The 23539-nt window shown below is 31.6% G+C and overlaps 1 protein-coding gene across 1 annotated transcript; it reads right to left on the bottom strand.

Moving 5' to 3' along the window:
- Positions 1 to 316: 316 nt before the first annotated feature.
- LOC148618408 (transmembrane channel-like protein 7) lies at positions 317 to 23203 on the bottom strand. The gene is made up of 18 exons (XM_088577287.1): positions 22893 to 23203; positions 21100 to 21142; positions 20656 to 20734; positions 12255 to 12535; positions 11754 to 11917; positions 10114 to 10258; positions 9713 to 9874; positions 8432 to 8598; positions 7573 to 7693; positions 6876 to 6973; positions 6579 to 6686; positions 6168 to 6243; positions 5738 to 5868; positions 4342 to 4476; positions 2613 to 2691; positions 1661 to 1795; positions 1359 to 1386; positions 317 to 866 (listed from the first exon to the last, which is right to left on the bottom strand). Exons 1-17 carry the CDS (start codon positions 23138 to 23140, stop codon positions 1366 to 1368), a joined length of 2193 nt encoding a protein of 730 aa, XP_088433413.1. The 5' UTR covers positions 23141 to 23203; the 3' UTR covers positions 317 to 866; positions 1359 to 1365.
- Between the last annotated feature and the right edge of the window lie 336 nt (positions 23204 to 23539).

Genomic DNA, 23539 nt, shown 5'->3' with positions numbered 1-23539 from the left:
ATGATATGAGGGTTTCCTCGTCATTCATTGAAGACCAATGGGTGGACTTGGGCTGAAATTTTCATCATGATGGGGTTGTTGTCTCTTTGACATATTTATCGTACCTGTTCTTATTATATTAAATTTCTCTGCTTATTCCGTTATTTAATTTTGGTATTGAAAGTGCTTTGTTTTATTTTCTTGGCCTAGTCTTTGTCGCCGGATTCCTCGCTCTAACCATGGTCTCCGTGCTTTAACTTCCAATTAATTATTTGTTCTATTTTGTTTTCCAAATATTGCAAAACATGAAATTTTAAATGAAACTAAACAAAGAAGATATAACTACTGTACACTTTATTTTAAACAGATTACACATTGGCATATGCATACAATAATAAGAAAAAAAAGTAGAACTAATTAGTGTATATTGTATTCAAAATGAATAAATAAATAAAGATATCAATGTACAACAAGGTAAAACATTGTTGTCTGTGGTTAAATTACAACTAACCAGCCACTCAACACATGGGAGGACATCTGGTTCTGATAAAACTGAGAAACATTGTACTAATATAAACAGAGTAGAATTAATATATATGTCGAGACAGACGAACGAACGGACAAACAAATAAACAGGTTGATACCCAAACTTTGTTCAATTCACATTGCATGCATTCAAATGTATTAAAGTTAAAATATTATTCTAAAATAAAGAAGAAAAAAAAACAAAAACCAAAAGAAAAAAAAAAAAAAAACAAAACAAAACAAAACAACCCTCCAAAAAAAAAAAAGGTAATAAAAAGTAATAGTATATATAAATAGTAAGAGATTCTTCGTTGATGTTTTAATCCGTTCTTCTCAAATATCTGTATTGGCATAATTATATCCTGTAATGATAAAAGTCGAGTGCAGTTAATTGGGTCCAGAAAGCAAGGTCATTATTATATATTGTTATATTGTTATTACCATCCGTTTCCTGTCATGTATAAAATATAAACTTCGAAAATGAAAACTTCGATACATACCCAAAGTTTTTAAGCTTTTAATTTGATTTTAGATTACTTTCAATTTGGCGCGACATAACACATTTTGTATATTTTATTTTTCTATCTCTGTTTTCATGCCTCCATTGATACATGTTTTTTATCTGTTCTAGTCGCACATGTCTCTGGTTCTTGTCTGTTAAATTCGCCCCATATTTTTTTTTGTGTTCCCGTTTTCTTGCCCCCGTTGCGTAATGTTTTATCTGTCTTAAATGTAACAATTGTTGTACCGTGCTACCGTGCACAATGCATTAGTAACAACATTTAACAAACGATGCTAAAATAACGCATTTACGGTTACTTTCTGAGATTAATATTTACAGAAATAGAACAAACCTTTCTCCTATGACCAAAGAGTCTCTAGCTGTAATAAATAATTTTGAATCATATTGTTATCGTATCATCAGTATACATTAATCGTTTGTATATTATATTTATTAGGAAGGTGTTTCTTGTGTTGAATTTAAAAAATCCTACTAAACATTCTGCTGAATTAACCATTTAAGTTAAGAGCCAGACTAGAGTAATATTAACACCAAATAACAAACACTTTATGTCATGCTAATAAAAATAATAAGAAACGTGAATTGTAAGTTATTCTTAATCATAAACATGATTGAATTGAAAATTTAACTGACACCATCATCAGCTGGCATGGGCTTTGGTTTGTTGTTGTTTGTTTGTTTTCTGGTTTGAATAGGTTTCTTGTAATCCTGTCCTCTGCTGCTTGATGAATGAACTTTATCCAACAAAATCTGCTTCTCGTGACTCTCCTGAAACAGTATAGCAACAGAGCGAGATATCGATTGACATACACATAATTGTCATGTATTACAGTATATTAATATTTATTTAAAAAAAAATACTTTAATTTCTTTGATTTAATCCAATTATTGAGACAACTGTTTAAGAAAATAGATAAACACACATAAAAATGATGTAAAACTATTGTTTTTTTAATGTTATATCTGTTGTATATGCTGCGAGCATGCGTCTTGAAAGTTTCTTTTTGCTTTTTTTCTAGCTAAATGATTACACCTCAGTGTAAGGAGTTTTAATTCCATTCCTCAATACTACAACCTCTTAACAATGAAGATTTTTTTTTCAATTCGCCTTTACCATTTTTATTTTAATGCGGACAATAATTAGTGTTTATCTTACATTTACATAAGCTCTATATCAAGTTAAAGAGCTTCCTGCGTATTAATCTTGAATTTGGCAAGTCAATGGAAATTAAGATACAATTACGTGTTACGAAGTTTCCTATCAGCAAGTTGTTTAGTGCAAAGTTGGTAAAAAGAGTGTGTTTTTTTTGTCTTTATACGATTCTAGAAAACATGTACTTCATTTTCATCTATGAAATCAAATTTTCAAATCTGTAATAATGTTCAGATTTCAGAGCTAAGAGTGTATATAGAAACGAGATTTTAACCTCACACATTTTTTTTAAAATGAACGAAACCATTTGCATGTTAAACAAATGTAAAGTAAATATTAATAACCGCTCATTTGTAAAAAAAACCCGTCTAGTTAAATGAATACACTCTTCCAAAAGAAAGACCATGAATGTTGATTTACACAAGCACTCACCTTTAACAACTGTTTTTCAAGAATTCGAGCCTTTCTTTTCAGTGCACTTCCACGCACGCAGCAGAAGGCAATTAACAAACTGAATTAAGTGAATTTACTGTTAAAACTACTAAATACGAAGGAGACATTTTGCATCCTTACATAATTTCTTAAATAAGGAAATTTAAAGATTATGTGCCAAAGCCTACACACAAAACTGTATTATAAACGATGCATAAACCTTTTATCATTTCCTTTTATTAGGACTGTTGATAATTTGTTTTTATTATATTTCATGTCAATTTGCTGAATTTTGATTGGTTCAATACGAGGGTAATGTTCTGTTCTTTCACAGGTCAGCGATATTTTGTTTTTGGTTTATTACCCTCTCGTGAAAAGCTAAACTGGTTCCAAAAATATTTGAACCAGTTTAATCTTAGCTTTACGTTTTACGTTTAAAGGAACCAATATGCACAACGTCCATATCAATAGCTGATAACATCAACCAATTAATAAAATCCAGCAGACGTATTTTTTTTGTAGTTATAATGCCAATGCTACTATGAATTTCTAATCGTATTGTCAAAATAAAAAGTGTTTGAGAAAGAAAGTGATCAAATTGCTAAATTCCGTCTACCCCGGACTTGACTTTTTATGAGAAACTCGGCGGGTGTTTCTAGAAAAGCAGAGGACGCTTATCCTACCGGTGCACCTAGTCCATGCTTCCGGTTTTTAGTGGAGTCCGAGCTGCTCATTTGCTTTTGTTGCTTTGTGTGTATGATTTTAGTTACTTTATGTTCTTTTTGTGTATGTCTGTTTTCCATGTCTGGTCTTTGTCCCTGGATTGCATTCTTTGATTACTGCTATAACCTTGGTTCCCTTGATTACTCTCTCCCATACACTAAATTCTTGTCTTTTTTGTTTTTGTATGGTTTTTTGCTTGTTATTTTTTGTCATTTCTACCTTGCAAGAAAACGCAAAAAAACATCCAAGACATTTTTTGTTCGTGAGTAGGAAAACAATCCATCACTGGTACATTGAATAACAGTCACAAAAAGGGGTATGATTATCCACAGTGGACGTTTTCAGTTTCAAATAAATGCAAACTTGAAAGACAATTAAAATATCAATGAAGAAAGTAGAGACAAAAGACAAAAATTCATAAAAAAGATTCAGTATTACAAAATAAATACATACCTTAGACGGTCATAGAGAGTTCGTTACCCCTTGAAAATACATTGTCACCCTCGGGTACGCCTCATGGTGACGAACATTTTCACTGGATAACAAACTGCTTTATCACCTCTTAGCTTCAGGTATTAATAATATCTTATATAAGTTTTACATCTTTTACACTCCATGTTATATTTAGTTATGTTGATTTTGTAATCCTCTCATTAATCAGTATTAATGGATGTCTATAATGTATGTTTAATTAATGTCTACTTGTTTTATATGCATAAAGAGATCAGACATGAATAAAATATTGAATTGAATTGAAAATATACGAGAGTTTACACTGTTTTAAGTTTCAATAGCCACGACCTAATTGAACACTTTAATACTCCTGGAACATCATTTACATAAACGCTAAAATCAATGATATTTCAAATAAAAAATAAAAAAAGATGAGTCTACATTAATTACAATGTATCACTTACGAGTAATAAAGGGAACTTTATCATCAATTGTTTTTTTACCTACGAAGAGCTTTTAAGAAACAAATTTGATATAAACAAAATTTACCTACCACAGAAATGTGATTAAAAAGATGCCAACAATTATTGCTGCTGATGCGAACCAGTTAGAGTTTATAGTTGTGTCGACACATATCCCCATACTGGTATATATCCTGAATGGTCCACAGCCTTTGGAGGGCCGAATCCTAATTTGAATAAATTCAATAATTAAGGCACCGATCATTTTTTTGCGAGGAGGGGTGTTGGGATACGATGTCGAATAAGAAAGCTACATTTTAATTTAGGGGCTTATCGTTTTTTGCTCAAATTGATCATTTGTCTCATCGCAGAAAAATGAAATAGATTATAATGTATCTCCCTTCTAAAGTTGATTAAGGAAATACTATCCCCCCTCCAGCACTTATGAAAAATGACATCCCCTATTTTGTTGTAGGTATTCACAAAATATATCCTTCTTGTTTAAATAAGAATTTCCAGATCTAAACACCCTGAACGACTTGTGAATCAAGTTTATCATCGTCATCATCATCATCAAAGTTGCAGACTGCGGACCATTACAACTCATTTACTAATATGAGCATATCAATATTTTGGAAAGTAAAATTCAATCTCAATGTTATAGTCACTTAAACAGATCTTACACACAAGATACAAATTATATCGCTTAGGCAACAACCTTATCTGCATTTCATTGCATGATAACAACAACTATAATTGACCATGGAGGAAACGAAGGTTTTATTTTCATAAACAAGACATCTGTGGGCGATGGGTCACAAGTGATACCCCTGCAAAATTTTCCCGAAAATGGACACACTTACAAGAATAATGCGTTAAAATTTCAAGCCGCAATGATGAGTAGTTGCTGATAGTAGTTCGGCGAAAATTTCAACTTTCAAAAATATGAAACCAAATAAATAAATAAATAAATAAATAAAAGTTACTAAACAAAGTCCTCGGTAAACAGGAAGTTGTCGAATTTTTCCCAAAATGAATACCACCATATGGCATACGCACAGAAAGAATGTTTCTAAAATGTCAAACCGCTTTTATGAGAAGTTGCTGAGAAAACTGCGACAGAAAAAAACTCGTTCTCCAAAATTAGGAACATTAAATATCCCATACCCTCAAACCTGGCCAATAAAATTAATGATGCATGTCACAACAAATCAATATTGTACAAACGTCTCAGAATGTGACGACTCTATTCTAGGGCGCTGGACTGTGTGCAGGCGGTGTTGGCATAGATGTCACAGCGGTACGAGTTCGAGTCCCGCGTAGGGAACGACCAACAGTTCTACGATCGTTGGGAATTTTTCAGACCCTTCTATATATATAATTACTTATCCAAATACTAGAAATTCATTTTTTTCATGTGATACAGTGCTAGAAGTATATTATATCATATGACAGAATAAAAGTCATTCAAATTGTTCAGTAACTTACTTCAATATGGCGTAAGTGACAGGTACACAGCAGACTAAGAAGGTTACAAACAATATCAATATAAAGAAATGGTTGGATTTAGATGCCTTATATGGCTTTTCTGCTGGCTTTGTTGTGATGAAAGCTGAAAACTAAAACACTCAGATGTGGTTATTAACTATTTTCAGTATACAGAATGAAAATATGCTTTTGATTTCAAAATGGAAATGTATTTGCGTTAAATTTACTGAAACCATATCATGTAGCTATTGAATGATCGGCACTATGATGCAGAAGTTGTTGAAAAATTAAGATTTAAACTGTATAAATATTCTATTCATGATCCATGAAACCTTACCCATTGGCACACAAAACTAATAACGAAATGAATACTACCTCAAACGCTTAAGATTTCAAAATTGTTTGACATTTTACTAAATATATTACTTACCAGTTTTAGAAACATAGTAACAAACAAACTGATAAAGGCCATCGCTGGCAACAACGGGCAATAGAAAAAACCCATCCTGAAATAAATTTGCAATCGCTGCTACAATTTGTTCCAAGTATATCACAAGAACAACAAAGATTAAACCAAACAACTTATAAATGAAAGTAAAATCAAATGCAACCAAATAAATGTGTATTTTATCGAGGGGCTTCATTCTCTGTAGGATCATCAACCTGGCTAGTTCTTAATGATAAGTCATTCAATTGATGTGAACACGTTTTCATTTGTATATCATAGTTTCCTATTATTTGTTTTTAGTTTTTATTTTGCATTTTTTATTGATTTAGATTGGAATGTTAGCTTTCTAGTTTGATTTAGATTGTTTCTATTTTTTAACAATTAAACTATTACCAGCATAAAGCTTGGGTATATACAAGATCCAGGACACACAATGACACATCAAATTCTGCAGGACCAATTTTGGCACATATACCGCATGAACATTTTGTTGTCAGCAACCTAAAAGTGTCACATATATGCGTACTTAGACAAAAAAATGAACAGCATATAAAATTATGGCAAAGTTTGGTTACACTTTTACTTTTTACTCAATATAAGATTTTCATATTTTATTCATGTTTAACTTTTAACGTGCTGTTTTAGGCATGTGAAGAATTCATTGGATTTGTAAATGAAACGTAGTCATACTTGCGTGGAAGCTCCACCAGAAAAGTCACAATAACTTTGACCAAGAAGTCGGTTACCATCAATCTGTAAAATGCTTGGCCAACAAATGTTTCCCAACACTATAGAAGGAACACAAATACACATTTCGGTATTTCGTTTTTAATTAGATTTATTAGAACAAAAAATAATTGAACACGAATGTAAAAATGCATAAACGAATACATTACAGTCCAAACACTTTTGTGGTTGAAAATATTTGAAAATATAGTTTTCCTTTAAGGACATCGGTTGCATAAGAATCTTAAATGCATTTTTTTCTTTATTTTGCCTTCTTTGTGACAGTAAAATAAACAATTAGAAATTATAACAATGAAATTATATAAATATGAAATGCTTTTGTTTATGATCTTCAACCTCGGTTTCCTATGGGATTCGTACTATTCTTTTCTAAGCATTTTCATTTTAGTCATAATATTTTCTCCAACTTTTTCTTCTTTTGGTGTTCCAAGTATTGACCACGACATTTCATTAGTTTATACATCAGATATTGCTTATTTTACTTTAAGTACTAATGAGCTTAAAGGTCTGACAGTTTGATTAAGGACGACTTGTCTCCTAATTAGTTTACAGCGATGTCTAGTGATGATAAATTTTGATGAAAGCTCATAAAAAATATGGGTGCATATAACTTCAATAAAAAATGCATAATCTTACAAACCCTGATAACTGTACATGGACTTTCGTTTGTGTTACACGTCGTCTCTTTTGTTGAACAGTTTATGTTGTTGTACAAAGATATAATAATCATCACTAATGACGCCAAACGCAGGAATACTGTTCTGTAAAGACAACAAGATTTTTCTTTGATCATTTAACTATGATATAAAGTGAAAAAAAGGAAAAACAAATTCAAAACGAAACATTATTTGAATCAGATGCATCAAAATTTGTTTTTTGCAGAGAAAATACATCTATTGAATTCGTAACAATGAATGCTGATTTATCTGTGTTTTAATTTTCATGTTAAAACGAAATGTTGATTTTTAGCAAATTCATGAAAATCAGTGTTTGTCCTAATCATTCACATGTCAACGGAAATGTATTGACAAAGCCTATAGATTTCAGAATAGTGTTATTAATATAGTAAAAGATAAAAAGTTAATGTACAGTCATTTAAAAAAAAAACTATGAGCAATGCGCACTCAGTTAATACCTCCACTCCCCCATTTGATAAGAAGCACCCTTTGACCTCAACATTGATTAAGATAAAAATCTAATAGAGAATTGAAATATGAAAAGCTCCCTTAAACTCACCTATGGTCACCTATTATATGCTGTGTATTGTGTCAAATTCTCAATGTTTTCTTTCAAATTCCAAAAGACAAAAGAAATTCAATTATTATCGAAGATATACATTTCTATGTCACGGATCGCGGTGTGGGGTACCCCTCTGCATAACGGTGGGAAGGAAATTCTGAAGATGGGAAGGACAAAAGAAATCGAAAGAAACACACTCAGATTTATCGCCTTGCTGATTTATTGTTATTTAAATTAGCTTCGGTCATTTTATACTGTACCTGGCTAAAGTAATATTAATTACAACTTCTTCTCTGTAATCTTCCAATAGAGCAAGGAGTTGAAAAATGATTGGAAGTATAATATTGAGGAGGGTTATTGTCAAAGAAGGTAGGAATTGAAATATCAACACAATGAAGCTACCGCTAGATGCCTCATCTTCAAGGTACTGAAAATAATGAAAAATGAAAATAAACAGTAATATTTATTTAAAAAAAAAATCACTTTTTACTCACAAATTCTAAAGATTTAATTCAAAACCTAAAATAAAAAAAAATATAAAAAATGCTAAACCCTTTAACTTTACATACAGATATATTAATGATGTATCGTCCGTTAACAACACTCCTTTTGGTAAATGGTTACTTTTGATATATCCACCAGAGCTCGAGACAACGGAATACACAGAAGCAGCTTGTTCTGCATATTTTTTAATCTACATCTCGAATTCGACAACAGTGATCAGCAATAATATTTATGATAAAAGAGACGACTTTAATTTTAATATTATAAATTTTCCCTACCTGTGCAGCAATATACCTTCATCTCCTGAATATGGTGTTTATATTTCACTATTGATTCGCTATGCTAGAGCAAGTACTAACTACCAAGTACTGACTGATTTCCCTGAACGCCATAAATATCTGCCTAACAGACTCTTGAATGAGGGGTGTGAGGAAATGCGTCTCAAAGGGTCTCCTTAAATACCATATTCTTTTTTAGATATTACTCCGTGGTTGCAAAATACTGATTTTCTTCTGAAATAATGAGTAGTGATTGTTTTTTTTTAAGTAAATTGTTTTTATTTGTGCTGAAGACCGCTGATTTACAGATTATGACGCAATAGCATGCAATGCTATTTAATCACGCGAAAAATTCACGCCGAAATGGAAGAGGTAGGTTAAGTGTGTTTAAATACATATATTTAACCCACCATTTCGTTTAAAATGCCTATATCAAGTCAGGACCATTGTGGTACCAGTTGATCCAGTGGTATAATATATATTTTGCCAGATCTGTTTTGGACTTGACTATTAATCGGATTAGTGTTCAGTGTCCATTATTTTATAATATCAAATCTCAGATTTTACTTTTTTTTGTATTGTTTAAAACGTTTTCAATCAACTCGCAATTAACAATATTGTAGTTTCGTCTGGTCCACATGGAGACGCTCAAATCAGGTCTCTAATTAGACAGCAAATTTGTATACGCACTTATGCAGATATTTCACTTACCCAATCCAAATATATAAATTATCGACTTTTTATCTATTCAGAACTAACCTCTGTAGACCATTCATTTACTCTATAGATTAGGTATCCAGCTCCACCGAGCATTCCCAGAATCAAAACATTTACAAGTAATCTGAGAGTGAAAATTTTACATTTTTGTCCTGTAGATAGAGCCATTCTAGTCAACAGGTACTTTTGGTTGTTAAGATTGGCCTGAAAACAATTTCATCAGTACTACATCACATAATAAATAGAATTGGTAGAAATATATCAGAAAAATTACAGATAGAGTCCTGTTTATTAATTGAAAACTCACTCAAAAAACCGTAGTCACGATAATTGCAATACACTCCCAATTCTTAAAATGACGTAATTAATTAATAGGCTGTTAAAATGGAAAGAATTGAAGATATTCGTATGGAGATCTTGATTACTTGATTGAAATACATTACCAGAAGATCTCTGTGTATGTTTCTGTGTTTAGCAGCACAAGTCTTGTCAGAACTTAAGGTGTATTCCCATCCTATAAGCACTTTACTGCAGAATTCAATCTCTGAATAATCCTCGTCTGTACTGTCTTGGGTGCTCGATAATACGCTGAAAATGTTAACAATTTCAGATTGACATCGTTCATATTAATTTCACTTTTTTCTTAAAAGTGGACACTTTCATATGTAAAGGCTTATAAATTATATTTTCTTAAAAGAGCTACAATTCATTTATATTTCAAAACATAATAGAGTAATCAAGGGAACCAAGATTCTAGCGTAAATCAAAGAATGTAATCCAGGGACAAAGACTAGAAATGAAAAAAAAAAAAAAAAAAAAAAACCACACACACACACACACACACACACACACACACACACACAACAACAACAACAACAACAACAACAACAACAACAAACATAAAATAACCAAAATAATTACAATACAAAGTAACAAAAGTAAATGAACAACTCGGACTCCACTGGCAGTATGGACCAGCTGCACCGGTAGGGTAAGAGTGAAACGATCAGAAAGAAATAAAGTTAAATAAATAATCATGAAAATAAGTTAATGAATATCACAAAATTTTATTTAAACACCTAAAACACTTAGGCTTCATTCTTTGTATTACACGTGGTAAAAATTCTTAATGCTGGATTTTGTTGCCTATTGTAAAATTTTTGGTTTTGAGTTCTTTTAGCAATCATTTTCTTTTGACTCTGGGAATATTTGGTTCTCGTGCTGCTGATGAGAGGTTACTCCTCAAATGAATAAATGATGACTTTTACAATATCATATTCAAATGTTTTCTTTAAAACGATAAAAGGATATAAACAAACTGCTGCCGATAAAATTAGGACATAATTTTATAAAGTGTCATTAAGATTTATTCTTTCAGTAGAATACAATCTGCACTGCAAGATACCAAGGCTTTGTTGTACAAAACAAAGCACATGTCTCATTCTGGTGCACCATGCTCCAATGTGCAGTCTGAGTTGCTCAATTGGTTTCTTCTATGTACGTGTTATTTTGACCAATTTTATGTTCTTCTTTGTGTGTGTCTGTTTTCCCTGTATGGGCTTTGTCCTGGGATTATATCCTTTTGATTTCTGCTCGAATCCTGGTTCATTTGATTACTCTGTGTATTATGTATTCTAATGGAATTAATTTATCTTATACTATGGTTTATATGTCTATAGCTGGTTAGTGATAAAATTATCAAAACAAGTAAAATAGTAAATTTAATTCGTGTATTGTATCAATGATATTAAAACAGACACGCATATAATTTTTTTTCATATTTTGTTTATGTGTGTTTTAAAAGTTCTCTAACACTGCTAAATTCAATTAATTTTCTGAAGTTATCTGCAAGGTCATATAAACATAGTGTCAGATGAAATTTATTTTTTGGTAGCGGAAAATAATTCTTCGACTAGCAATTTGCTTTCAAGTTTTCATGATAGGGATAAAATATCGAACAAAGTTTATTAACAACTTTGTGAAAAAGAGGATTCGAAAAGACATTATTACAATTTAGAATTAGTTGTGTAAAGTTTTAAGTCTAAGAATGATTCTGTATTTTTATCTGAACTTAATTACTTACAACCCTGTCATGTGCACAAGGCTGAAAAAGAAAACTCCCAATGTTGTCATGAAATACGCAAAAGGAAAGAGATAGTTCAAGTCTTGGCCACCAACAGATCTGCCGAAATCTAGTTCCAACGCATCATACCATCCATAAAACAGGACTTTTCTTTCCAGCCAACCCTGAACAATGTGAGGTAAATTATTTATTTTATCATACTTGCGGATATTTTAATAATGATGCAAGTAATATAAACAGATATATGAAATGATGAATTACTCAAGTTCGAACACTATCTATGCACACTGCAATTATTTATGCCGTAAGTGACATTTGTAACAAGAAACATTTCCACCAACATAAACTTTACTGAGAATGACATGCCAGAGAATAATAGACATTTGCGGTTTTTAATGTAACAAAAAACTTTCAAATGCTGATAAATCTTATCTATAGCACTTTCTTGTTACGTTATCTCATTACGCAGAAAATATATATTTTTTTACTATTGCCACTTACGGTTCCTTGTATGGAATCCTGAACATAACTGGCGACATCGTCTTTATACGTAAGGTTGTTCCTGTACCAACTCGTACAGGTGCTTGTAGAGACAGTATCAACTCCCGAGATGTTTGTTCCCGTAACGCCTGTGGAATATCCTATAGAGTATCCTCCAATAGACGAAGCAGTCACGTAAGGAATGACAACGAAAGCAAGAACAATAATGGATAAAAATAGATTTAACCAAATCATCCATTTCAGGAAAATAAAATACGATAGTACTCCAGTACCTTGGTAACCTGAAAACAATAATATTGCTAATTTTAGCAATACTGCATGTTGTCATAAAAAGGTGTATCATTGCTATTAATTCACATGTTTTTTTTATGTCAAATAGTTATCATGGAGTCTTCTGAAACATCTTATAAAAAACCAACGCCAAAAAGTATTCAAATACAATGGACATGTATAGCGTTATACAATTCTAATTATGTCCTAAAGTAATCCTTGTTTTTTCTAATTTTTCTTTACAGTATATCGAATTTGTAAGCGTATGAAATAATGTGTTTTTGCTTACCATTTGATCGCGTGCAAATAACGAAAAGTTATGATTTATTTAAATTAAAAAAAGGAGACAAAAATTAAAACTGGAGAATAGTAAGTATATAGCCAACATCAAATTAAACAGGAGAATAGTAATTATATAGCCAACATCAAATTGTTTTGATTAACATCATCTACTTCAACAAACTTTTAAGAAATGATATATCATTGGTGTCAACATATCATATAACTGAATATTGCCCTGTTTATATTTTTTGTTATCAGACAGCGACAGATGTCATCCGTAGGGGCCGACATTAAAGTATTAAATTGGAAGGCCATGTATTAATTGATAATATTGCAATTATAATTCAATATGAAATTGCTACTCATATATAATCGTGTAAATAACATATATACTACTTATTTATATGATTCATAACGAATGTCAGTAGCTTAGCTTCTTGACAAATACAAGGCTTTAAGTAGCAGTCTGCCTAAGAATCATGCAATTTTCACTGTAAGTGATTTATTGATGTCAGATATTTTACCCAATCGACTTCAGATCAGTTGGATATATTGGGAAAAAAAACAATAAATAAAATGAAAAAAATGAAAACTATTTTCACCGTTAACATAGCAACAACCACTCCACTCCTTAGCAACCACCAATTTAGGGCCTAATAACCACAAAAAAACATCACAATTTGAATGTAATTTTATATATCTAATGGTGGAAATTTGTCAAACTACATAATTATATTAATGAAGTGTGTCTTAAGGAAAAACTATTTACACTAAAATAGCAAGACCTCTACACTGAAACATATCACAAATAAAAATATGTAACTTATCTTTGTTTTTTGCTCATCTGGACCCGAATCACTACCCATAAAGGCTTTTCTTCTTCTTAATGCTTTTCATACTAATATTGTCCAGATCATACCTTTTTTGTCTTTTGACCTAGATTTCTAATATTTGGTATGTTGCTATATCCTCTCAGCACAGAGTGTTGCGTACCAAGGAAGGTGACATTTGTCCTTGACCTTTAAACTCAAGGTCAAATAACATACAAATTTTGGCAAAATATGTTACATAATTGTGTCTGTTCCATTACTTTTTGGTCTTTTTACGCATATATATGATCTTTGGCATTTAAGTATATCACATTAAGGCAGAGAGAAATGTTTTAGGTAGGTGACCTTTGAACTTGACCTCTGACCCTAATGGAAAATAACAAAATTTTGACAAAATACCATACAAAACATTGTCTTTGTCTTTTGACCCAGATATCTTATATTTAGTAGGTAAGCAATCACATTAAGGTAGAGTGTAATGTTCTAGATAGCATGACTGTTGACCTTGATCTTTGACTCCAAGGTCAAATGACATATAAAATTTTGGCCAAATACCATATAAAATTTTGTCTGGGCCATAATTTTTTTGTCTTTTTACTTAGACACATGATATTTAGTATGGGGTTATATTTCCTCAAGGGGAGGCGTCATGTACTAGAGTGGTTGACATTTAAACTTAATCTTGACCTTTGACCTCAAATAACATACCAAATTTTGACACTTTTCATACAAAATTTGTCCAGACCATAACTTTTTTGTCTTTTGACCTAGACTTCTAATATTTAGTATGTTGGTATATCCTCTCAGGGTGAAGAGTTTCGTAACAGAGTAAGTGACATTTGACCTTAACCTATAAACTCAAGGTCAAACAACAGACAAATTTTGGCAAAATACCACTTAAAGTTTTGTCTTGACCATAACATTTTTGTCTTTATACTTAGATATCTGGCATGTAGTATGTGGGTATTTCACGCCAAGGCGGGGCGTCCTGAACCACGGAGTGTGACATTTGAACTTGACCTTTGTCCTTATAATCAAATAACATACAAAAGTTTGGCTTAAGTAAATGACTCGTTTCATGCAATATTTCACTTAATAGTATGTAATAGATGTAAAGAATCACTTGCCCTTTATCACCTGATTGTGCCTAACCCCACGTGGCAGGGTTAATAATCATTTGCCCATTTTTTAAGGAATATTTGTTCTCTATATTTTAAAGGAGAAAACAATTATGTTGAGCTTCAGTAATTATACCCCACACAACGTCTGTCCGTCTGATCATCAGTCTATCTGCAGTTTTCCGGACTTTTTTTGAAACACTTGCAGATATTGACATAAAGTTTTGGTTTATAAGTTCACCATGATAAGTTTCAGGTCAAGTTCACGTTTCGTTCCACCCCGATGATTTTTACTTTAGATTAATTAAGACTTAGAGAAATTAAAGTCTGGAGAAAATAAAGGTTTGTTTTCTTATCGTATATTTTTAGCTCACCTGGGACGAAGGTCAGTGTGCGCTATTGCAATCACCTTGTGTCTGTTGTCATCTGCTGTCATTGTAAACTTTTTCAAAAATCTCTTTTAAATTTTATTTTGTCACAATCTTTTCTAATGCCTTAAAATTATTTTCAAAAATCTGTTTTTAAATTTCATTTTGTTGCAATCTTTTCTAATGCCTGATTTAACACTCTAATTCCCCCTTATTTATCTAGGTCCATCTACATGTATTTCTCTTACGAACAAATTTACTTGAGTATCCAACACGTGGGGTACCGTATGTTTGTGTGTAGTATTTTCAGAAACTATGAATAAACCAAACATAGAAAAGAGTAATCAAGGGAGCCAAGATTCTAGGAGAAATCTACAATTACATATTTCAGCTCGTAGTGGCACATTATAATCAATTGCAATATTATTGCACCATACATGAGGTCAGAAGTTAACTTTAACATAGTCAATGAAATGTAAAATCTATGTTGGAGATAATTCACTTTTACCTGGATGCTAATTCACTATCCTTGATGCATCAGTATATAAATTCAGTTATATGATCATACATGTACCTTTTATATTTAATGAGGTATAATACCAAAAGTACTAAATCTTGATTTTTTTTTTAAATAGTTTTTTTTGTCTTCTTTGACATATTCCTTTATATATTTTCCCCATACACCTAGGTTGGAACACAGACATAACCATGCACGTAGATTTTCCAATAGTTCTTCATCATCTTCCTAATCCAAAGATAGTCAATTTCATAGTGAACCCGGTGGTGATTCCTAAGATCTATTGACTGATCAGGTATCAATTGTAATCATTTCTGATACCTAACAATTAAGACTAAACCAAAATATCTTAACCGAAATGAAAATGTAGGTCACAATAACCTAATTCTTTATAATATGTTTATCATATTAACGGCATGTAAAATGTAAGCATAATTTTAGCCAGTTCTTGAGCTCGTTTCCTAAAATGGGAAATAAATGATCACACATAAAATGGTTTTTGAATGCTATTTATTTCAATATGATTAGGGTTTAAGTATTACTCTAAGGTCTTATATATACACGAGACAATATTGATTTTCCTATTGTTTATTTTCCATTCCTAGATTGTGATATCCCCGAAGCACCTTCCTACGGTATTAACAATTACAACTGGTCTGTTTTGCTCGTATTTGTAATAGAGTGTCAAATTTCATTTAATACAACAGATTCTCATAGAAAAGCTTTAGCACCAAGGGATACCGATTTCACAAACTTCTATAAACGTTTATGAAGTTTTTTCAACGTTACAAAATTTCATCATGATTTAGTACTTCTGGTATCATACATGTACCCCAATCAATATAAAAGGCAGGATCATATAACTGAAGTTATATACTGATGCATTAAGGATAGTGAATCAGCATCCAAACGAAGGGTAGTATCTGCAACCTATATTTTACATTTCATAGACTGTGTTAAAGTTTTCTACTGATCTCATGTATGGACAGAAACTAAGTTATGTAGAAACTTGTTGACTTTATTGTATTAAAGTAGTTCGCATTTTCTAATTATGTAATTGACTCTTAAATGCCAAGACTAGATGATATATATAATCATAGGTTACCCATTTTTGGTTCACTCATAATTTCAAGCCAGCTACAAGTAATTTATGTAGGGTAACAGGCCTGTAAACAAACATTTATTATGTTGAGCTCACCTGGCCATAAACCAAGTAAGCGTATGCCATCACTTGTCGCTGTCCTTGTCGACAAATTCTCGAAAATCTTCTCCTCTAGAGAATTGTCCACAAAATGACCGTTGGGATTTATGGCCGTCGTTACTAAAAATAGAACATTATATGTCTAAGGGGTCAAAAGGCAATTTGTTTGTTGCAAATTACTCAAAAACTGTTGTTCTAGCGAAATTCTGGCAGGAGATAATATTGTTCAGCATTATGAGACAGACCTAATCAGAAATTCTGGACACGATATTGACAAGTTATGACTCCTAAAACAGCTTTTTGGCATTCTTCGTATGCACAACTTTGAAAACATTCTTCTCAAAACCCATTGTGCAGAATTAATGTGAAGTTAATTGAAGTTTGCATAATTGTTTTGTATGGTTTTCCACACAAAAAAAACCGTTGGGATAATAGAAAATAGAACATAGTGGTCAGAAGGCTTTTTTGCAAACAACTCAAAGGTTGTTGCCCTTAGCAAAATTCTTGTAGAGTAATTTCGTTCAGCCTCGTGAGACAGACCTATGCCGGAAATTTGAAAACAATTTATCATTTGATTTAGTAGTTACAGCCCCTGAAAAAGTTTTTGCTAGTTTTTTGCATTTATTCATTAGGGTATCCCACACAATGTGACCGTTGGGTCTTTTAATGCAAAAAAAAAATAGTTGCCAATACTAAAAATAGAACTAACTTCGGAGTCATAAGGCAGTTTTGCAAATAACTTAAAATTTGTTGCTTTAGCAAACTTTTTGCAGGGGTTATATTGTTCAGCATTATAAGACCGACCAATGCCGAAATTTTGGTAACGATTCGTCTACTAATGTAGGAGTTATTGCTCCTGAAACAATTCATAATTTTTTTTCACATGTACAACTTTGAAAATCTTCTTTTTTAAAACCATTTAAGATTATTTAATAGAAATAAAGCATATTAGTTCTTTAGTGTTTTTGTGATAGAAATGACTTGTGATTTTTTATCCATGAATATATATGGCTGCCATAACTAAAAACGGAACATAGAGGTCGGATGATTTTTTTAAAAATAATTCAATAACTGTTGCCTTCAGTAAAATTCTGGTTCGGGTTATAACATAAATGCTATTTAAAGCATTTCCTGCATTTGACTATTCAGTTAATTCTAACTTAGCCTGTCTCATTGTCAAGTATTTCTAATAAATAAGCAAATGGTAAATCTGGTGAACAATTCAGCTCTTGCGTCTTTCGTTATCCATTTATAATATTTCTATGATGTATTTATAAATGTTGATGTTCCAATTGTTCTTATATAAATCTCTGGCACCAAATAACATTTTGAGTAAATCACAGTATTGTGACATTATGTTAAAACAACAGAATAATAAAACATTTTGAAATGTTATATTAACAAGAATCTACATGTTCATGTCCATAAGAGTAATCAAGGGAACCACAATTCTAGCGGAAATAAAAAAAAAGAATGTAATCCTGGGACATTTTGATAAGGAGATGTGTGTTTCAGTACAACATGAGCTCAAGAAATCGAAATGGGATATAGTGTCAAGAGTAGATCAACAAAAACAAGTAATATTATTCTTGGGTCTAATTGAATTCTCTCAATATACAGAAATAAAAAAAAATAGTATCAGTCTTATGGCATCTGGCCTCATTAACACGAAGTCAAAATTTGGTATGTTATTTGACCATGAGGTCAAAGTCAAGTTCAAATGTCAACAATTCTAGTACGTGACGCCTCGCCTAGAGAAAATATAACCCAATACCAAATATCAGATGTCTATACTCGGCGTCACATAAATAACATACTGTTAAAATTTGAATAAAAATATTTTCTACGACTTTATTGAGACCTACCGTCGTTTAAATTGTCTAAAATGACTTGCTCATTCGTTTAGCCAAACGGCTTCTCCCTAAACATTGAATCGTTAAATTCCGGTCAGATTTTAATTCTAGGTGCCAATATTTACATTGTAAAAAGTCGGCCATGTTTACAGTGATCGGGTTGCTAGGAGATGTTGTTTACGTTTAAATGGTTTGTCCAAACACCGAAGAACCCAGAATGCATTTCGGCGTTATTTCGGATATCTCGGATTTATTTTACGCGAACAACGTACAATACCGAGAATTAATCAAGCAGACGATTGTCACCGGAGTTCGACGGGAACTTACGAACTTCGTTTGTAAACAAATCGTCCTGTAGAAACCAACATGGCGGATATTAGTATGGGATTTTCCCGTAAGGATTTGTTACGCATGATTTAAGCTAAAAGCGACTTGTTCAGGGAGAAGCCGTTTGGCTAAACGAATGAGCAAGTCATTTAAGACAATTTAAACGACGGTAGGTCTCAATAAAGTCGTAGAAATTTTTTTTATTCAAATTTTAACAGTATGTTATTTATGTGACGCCGAGTATAAGTAAAGACAAAATATTATGGCCCAGACAAAATTTTATATGGTATTTGGCCAAAACTGTGTATGTCATTTGACCTTGGAGTCAAAGATCAAGGTCAAAAGTCATCCTATCCTATTACACTCTACCTTAATGTGATTTACTTACATAGTAAATATCAGATATCTGGATCAAAAGACAAAAACGTTATGGCAAAGACAAAGTTTTGAATGGTATTTTGCCAAAATTTTTGATGTTTTACCTTGGGGTCAGAGGTCAAGATCAAAGGTCACCTACCTAAAACATTTCTTTCTGCTTTGGTGTGATATACTTACATGCCAAAGTTCCGATATATACGTAAAAGACCAAAAAGTAATGGAACAGACAAAAGTATGTGAAAATTATGTAAATTACGTATTTTCCCAAAATTTGTATGCTATTTGACCTTGAATTTAAAGGTCAAGGTCAAAGTCAACTACTCTGGTACGCGACACTCTGCCCTCAGATAATATAACAACATACAAAATATAAGAAGTCTAGGTCAAAAGACGAAAAAAATTATGGTCTAGACAATTTTAATATGAAAAGCGTAAAGAAGAAGAAAGGCTTTTATGGGTGGTGACTTCGGGTCAAGATGAGCAAAAAAAGGTAGGTTCATTTTTGATATGTTTTAGTGGATAGGTCTTGCTACACATCATACATTTGGATAATATCTTCATTCTAGTGTTGGCAAAATGGGTCTGAACATAGCCTATTTTCGTATATTTCAAAATGTCAAAAAAGTAAGAATTTTGGTTGCTATGGTAACCAGATCTAAACCAATCAGAATGCTTTGTACTTTATTGTAAATTGTTTTCCTTAAGACACACTTCATTAATATAGTTATGTAGTTTGACAAATTTCCACCATTAGTATAAAATTACAATGTACATTCAAATTGTGATGTTTTGTGATAATTAGGTCCTAACTTGGTGGTTGCTAAGGAGTGGTCGTTGCTATGGTAACGGTGAAAATATTTTTCATTTTTTTCATTTGTTTTTCCATATATCCAACTGATCTCAAGTCAATTTGGATAAAATATCTGACATCAATAAATCACTCACTGCATGATTCTTAGGCGGACTGCTACTTAAATATTTTGGACATATGAAAGAGTAATCAAGGGAACCAAGGTTATAGCGGCAATCAAAAGAATATAATCCAGGGACAAAGACCAGACATGGAAAACAGACATACACAAAGAACATAAAGTAACTAAAATAACACATACAAAGTAACATGAAAACATATATAAACAGATTTTTCCACACAACATGTATTGGTTACTTTGAACTTTAAAATTGTTTGAAGAAAGTCGTATTTTATTTTTCATCAACCTTAGGTTGAAACAATATCCGTGTGTTTTGCCAATTTACCTTCAATTTTATTAAACGTAGTCCTCCATACATCTAATGTATAACTTATTTCTTTGCACATTGGGGTTCCACTCTTTTTCTAAAAATGTAAAAGTCAGAATGCTCATGAATATATTTATGTCATTTTATATTTTTAATGCTTCTGTTTTCTAGATTTTAATTTTACATAAATTATACCATTATGACTATACTATGAACAAACATATCGTCCAGTACCACTACAACTCGGGGCCGTAATGAACGGACTTATTTATACCGTTCATTCCTCAGATATGTGAGTAATCTTTTCATGCATTCCGTCAACATAATACTAATAAGAATATACTTATGTTTTGGGCTCTTAAGCAAAAATTTGGTCAGTCGTATACGCAGTCATAATATAATTAAATGTCACAAAAACAAAAACCTTTATCGTAATAGAGTTATCTAAAATCTTTTTCTAACCTTTTGGTTGGAAACAGCTAGGTCATTAATATTGTCTTTATTCCTGAAAGAATATAAGATTTTAAAAATCATATAAAGAAATAACCAGAATCTTTCATACCTACTATAAATCAAGAGCGATAAATCCACGTATCTAACTTAAACGCGGGTAATTCTTTGAAACTTTTGTGAAATTAACCTTTCACGAATATACTTTATAACATGAATTTTGATTATTATTTTGTTTCCAGTGCCAATAATAATTTCATTTTCTCTTTAAGTGTTAAATTACTGTGTTCTATCATTTTGATAAAATCCTTGCTTACGTCACACCATTAGATTTTCCGGATGTATGATAATAAGTATTTATTTCATTTCAGCTCATGAATGTTTTTTTTTATCATTGTCATTTTTATTTTAATTTTAACGGATTTTATTGCTAATTTTGTTTTTTCTCTTTTTTATTTTTAGTTTAAGTTTTTATGTATAATCTATTCTATTCGGTTCGCAACAAAGTTTATATAGATCGTCTCAGTTTTCTGTATTTTCTAGAAAAGTATAGGACGCTAACCCTACCGGTACACCTGGTCCGAGTTGCTCATTTACTTTTGTTTCTTTGTACGTATTATTTTGGTTATTTTATGTTCTTTGTTGTGTGTGTCTGTTTTCCCTGTCTTTTGGTTTTGGTTTGGTTGATATGTGCGTATGGCAGTAAATCTGTGTAAAACTTAAAACGACATTGATATTCATTGATTTTCAATGAATTTCACGTACAAGCTCTAAATTTATTGATGTCTTTAAAAAGATTGAAGGTGTTAATTTGACTATTACATCAAATGAAAATGAGTCTGAATGCTTTAAACATTAAAATGCTTTTATGTACTTTAATGATTTCCATAAAAAAATGCCTTGACCAACTGCTGTTGTTGCCAATTTTCTGGTTTGTTTTTGCCTTATTTGCCTTAATGTTGCGGTTAGGCTTTTTGAAAATTGCAATAATTACTTTATTCTTATGAGTGTTTAATATGCATTATATTGGATGTTATACGACTAAAGCGAACCCTTTTTCAATAGGTCATTTGTAAAATGTAAGAAGATCATTTATACATTAAAAACCGCTGTATTTTATTACGTATTAATAGGATCAGAGCATGATATTTCTGTTATATTGATATATCAGATTTCAACTGAAACCGGTTTATTAACACGATCAACAATTAACATATATCCGATTCGAATTAAAAACAAACTTTTATAATGCTATTTAGTCAAATTGGAAACCATTCCATTTTGCAGAAAATGACAAATTATGTGACCAAAGAAATTATGTTTAATTCTTGCAAACAAGATATAAAAAATGGGTCAAAAAAAGAACTTGTTTGGTTGCCGTAAACAGGAAGCAGGAGTGCGACAGACCTGAAATCGCATCCCACAATATTGGACCCTAACTTAAATATTTGCGCATCAAATATCTAGTGGCTATGGTTTATTTTGCTGAGAAAAATGTTACTGAAAATATTTTCCCCGAAACCAACCCAACCGACATTTACCATTATATAAGCCAGTTTTACGAGTGCAATCCTGCCAAAAATGATTATGAACATAATATTTGCATGAAAGTTCTTATTTTTTTCACGAATTTCCCATTGTATGTATCATAGGTATTGCTAGTTTTGTTGTTAATTGTCAATAATTGAGAGACAAGGCTCTGCAAATTTTACTGCCATACTTAAAAATCAATAGAATAAATACTTTTATACTATAAAATATTTTTTTAGGAAAAACTATTAAAAAAGTCAACTTTATATACTTACTTTATTCTCTTAGTTAGTGTTGGTGTCCATTTTGTCTCGGTATTGTGTTCTACTGGAAACAAATGACTTGATTGAGAGCTATCTATTTTATTGTATTTCCTCTTCCTGATAAGTTTTGTGAGGTCGCGAACTTCAACATGAACACCACTGGCTGATTTTGCATCGCTTCCCCAGCTTTTATTTATTCCTTTTTGAATAGGCGAAACTCGGTTTTGAGAAGTAAGTGGACGGGGATTCGGAGACCACATACTTCACTACTTCGAATTTACCAATTAAATTATGAGATTTGACATGAATCAATAATTAAAGTGTAAATCGTGCATATAAATTATTCAATAGAAAATACAGACAATGAAAATGCAATGTTCCGAAAATTGTTTTGATTTAAAGCTATGTGTACTATCTCGACGTAACGTCCCTTTTTCAGTAGAATTTCTTTTCAATATTCTAACAATGTACATAGTAGGGCTATTTAATAATTACTTTGTGCATTGTAAATTCATTGATTATAGTCCATTTCCATTTAGCATGTGTTTATATATTAAAAGATTACAACATATAGACAGGACAAGCCCTTTCACATTTTCGCTCATCATTTCCTTCTCGTATTTTGGTTCTATCGAAAGTTATCTTTACTGCTTTACCGT

The sequence above is a fragment of the Perna viridis genome, chromosome 4, assembly GCF_037379345.1.
Source record: "Perna viridis isolate PV_CMFRI_1.1 ecotype Kerala chromosome 4, ASM3737934v1, whole genome shotgun sequence".
NCBI lineage: Eukaryota > Metazoa > Mollusca > Bivalvia > Mytilida > Mytilidae > Perna > Perna viridis.
This window is presented reverse-complemented; position numbering and strand designations above follow the sequence as displayed.

What these genes read in the sequence shown, in the direction of transcription:
- LOC148618408 (XM_088577287.1), bottom strand. Translation starts at nt 23,140, where the DNA reads ATGTGGTCTCCGAATCCCCGTCCACTTACTTCTCAAAACCGAGTTTCG. An exon ending in ATTAATATTACTTTAGCCAG is followed by an intron (nt 7,694 to 8,431) that starts GTACAGTATAAA and finishes TTGTCTTTACAG; the next exon opens with AACAGTATTCCTGCGTTTGG. An exon ending in TTTTTAATCACATTTCTGTG is followed by an intron (nt 2,692 to 4,341) that starts GTAGGTAAATTT and finishes CACTTAATTCAG; the next exon opens with TTTGTTAATTGCCTTCTGCT.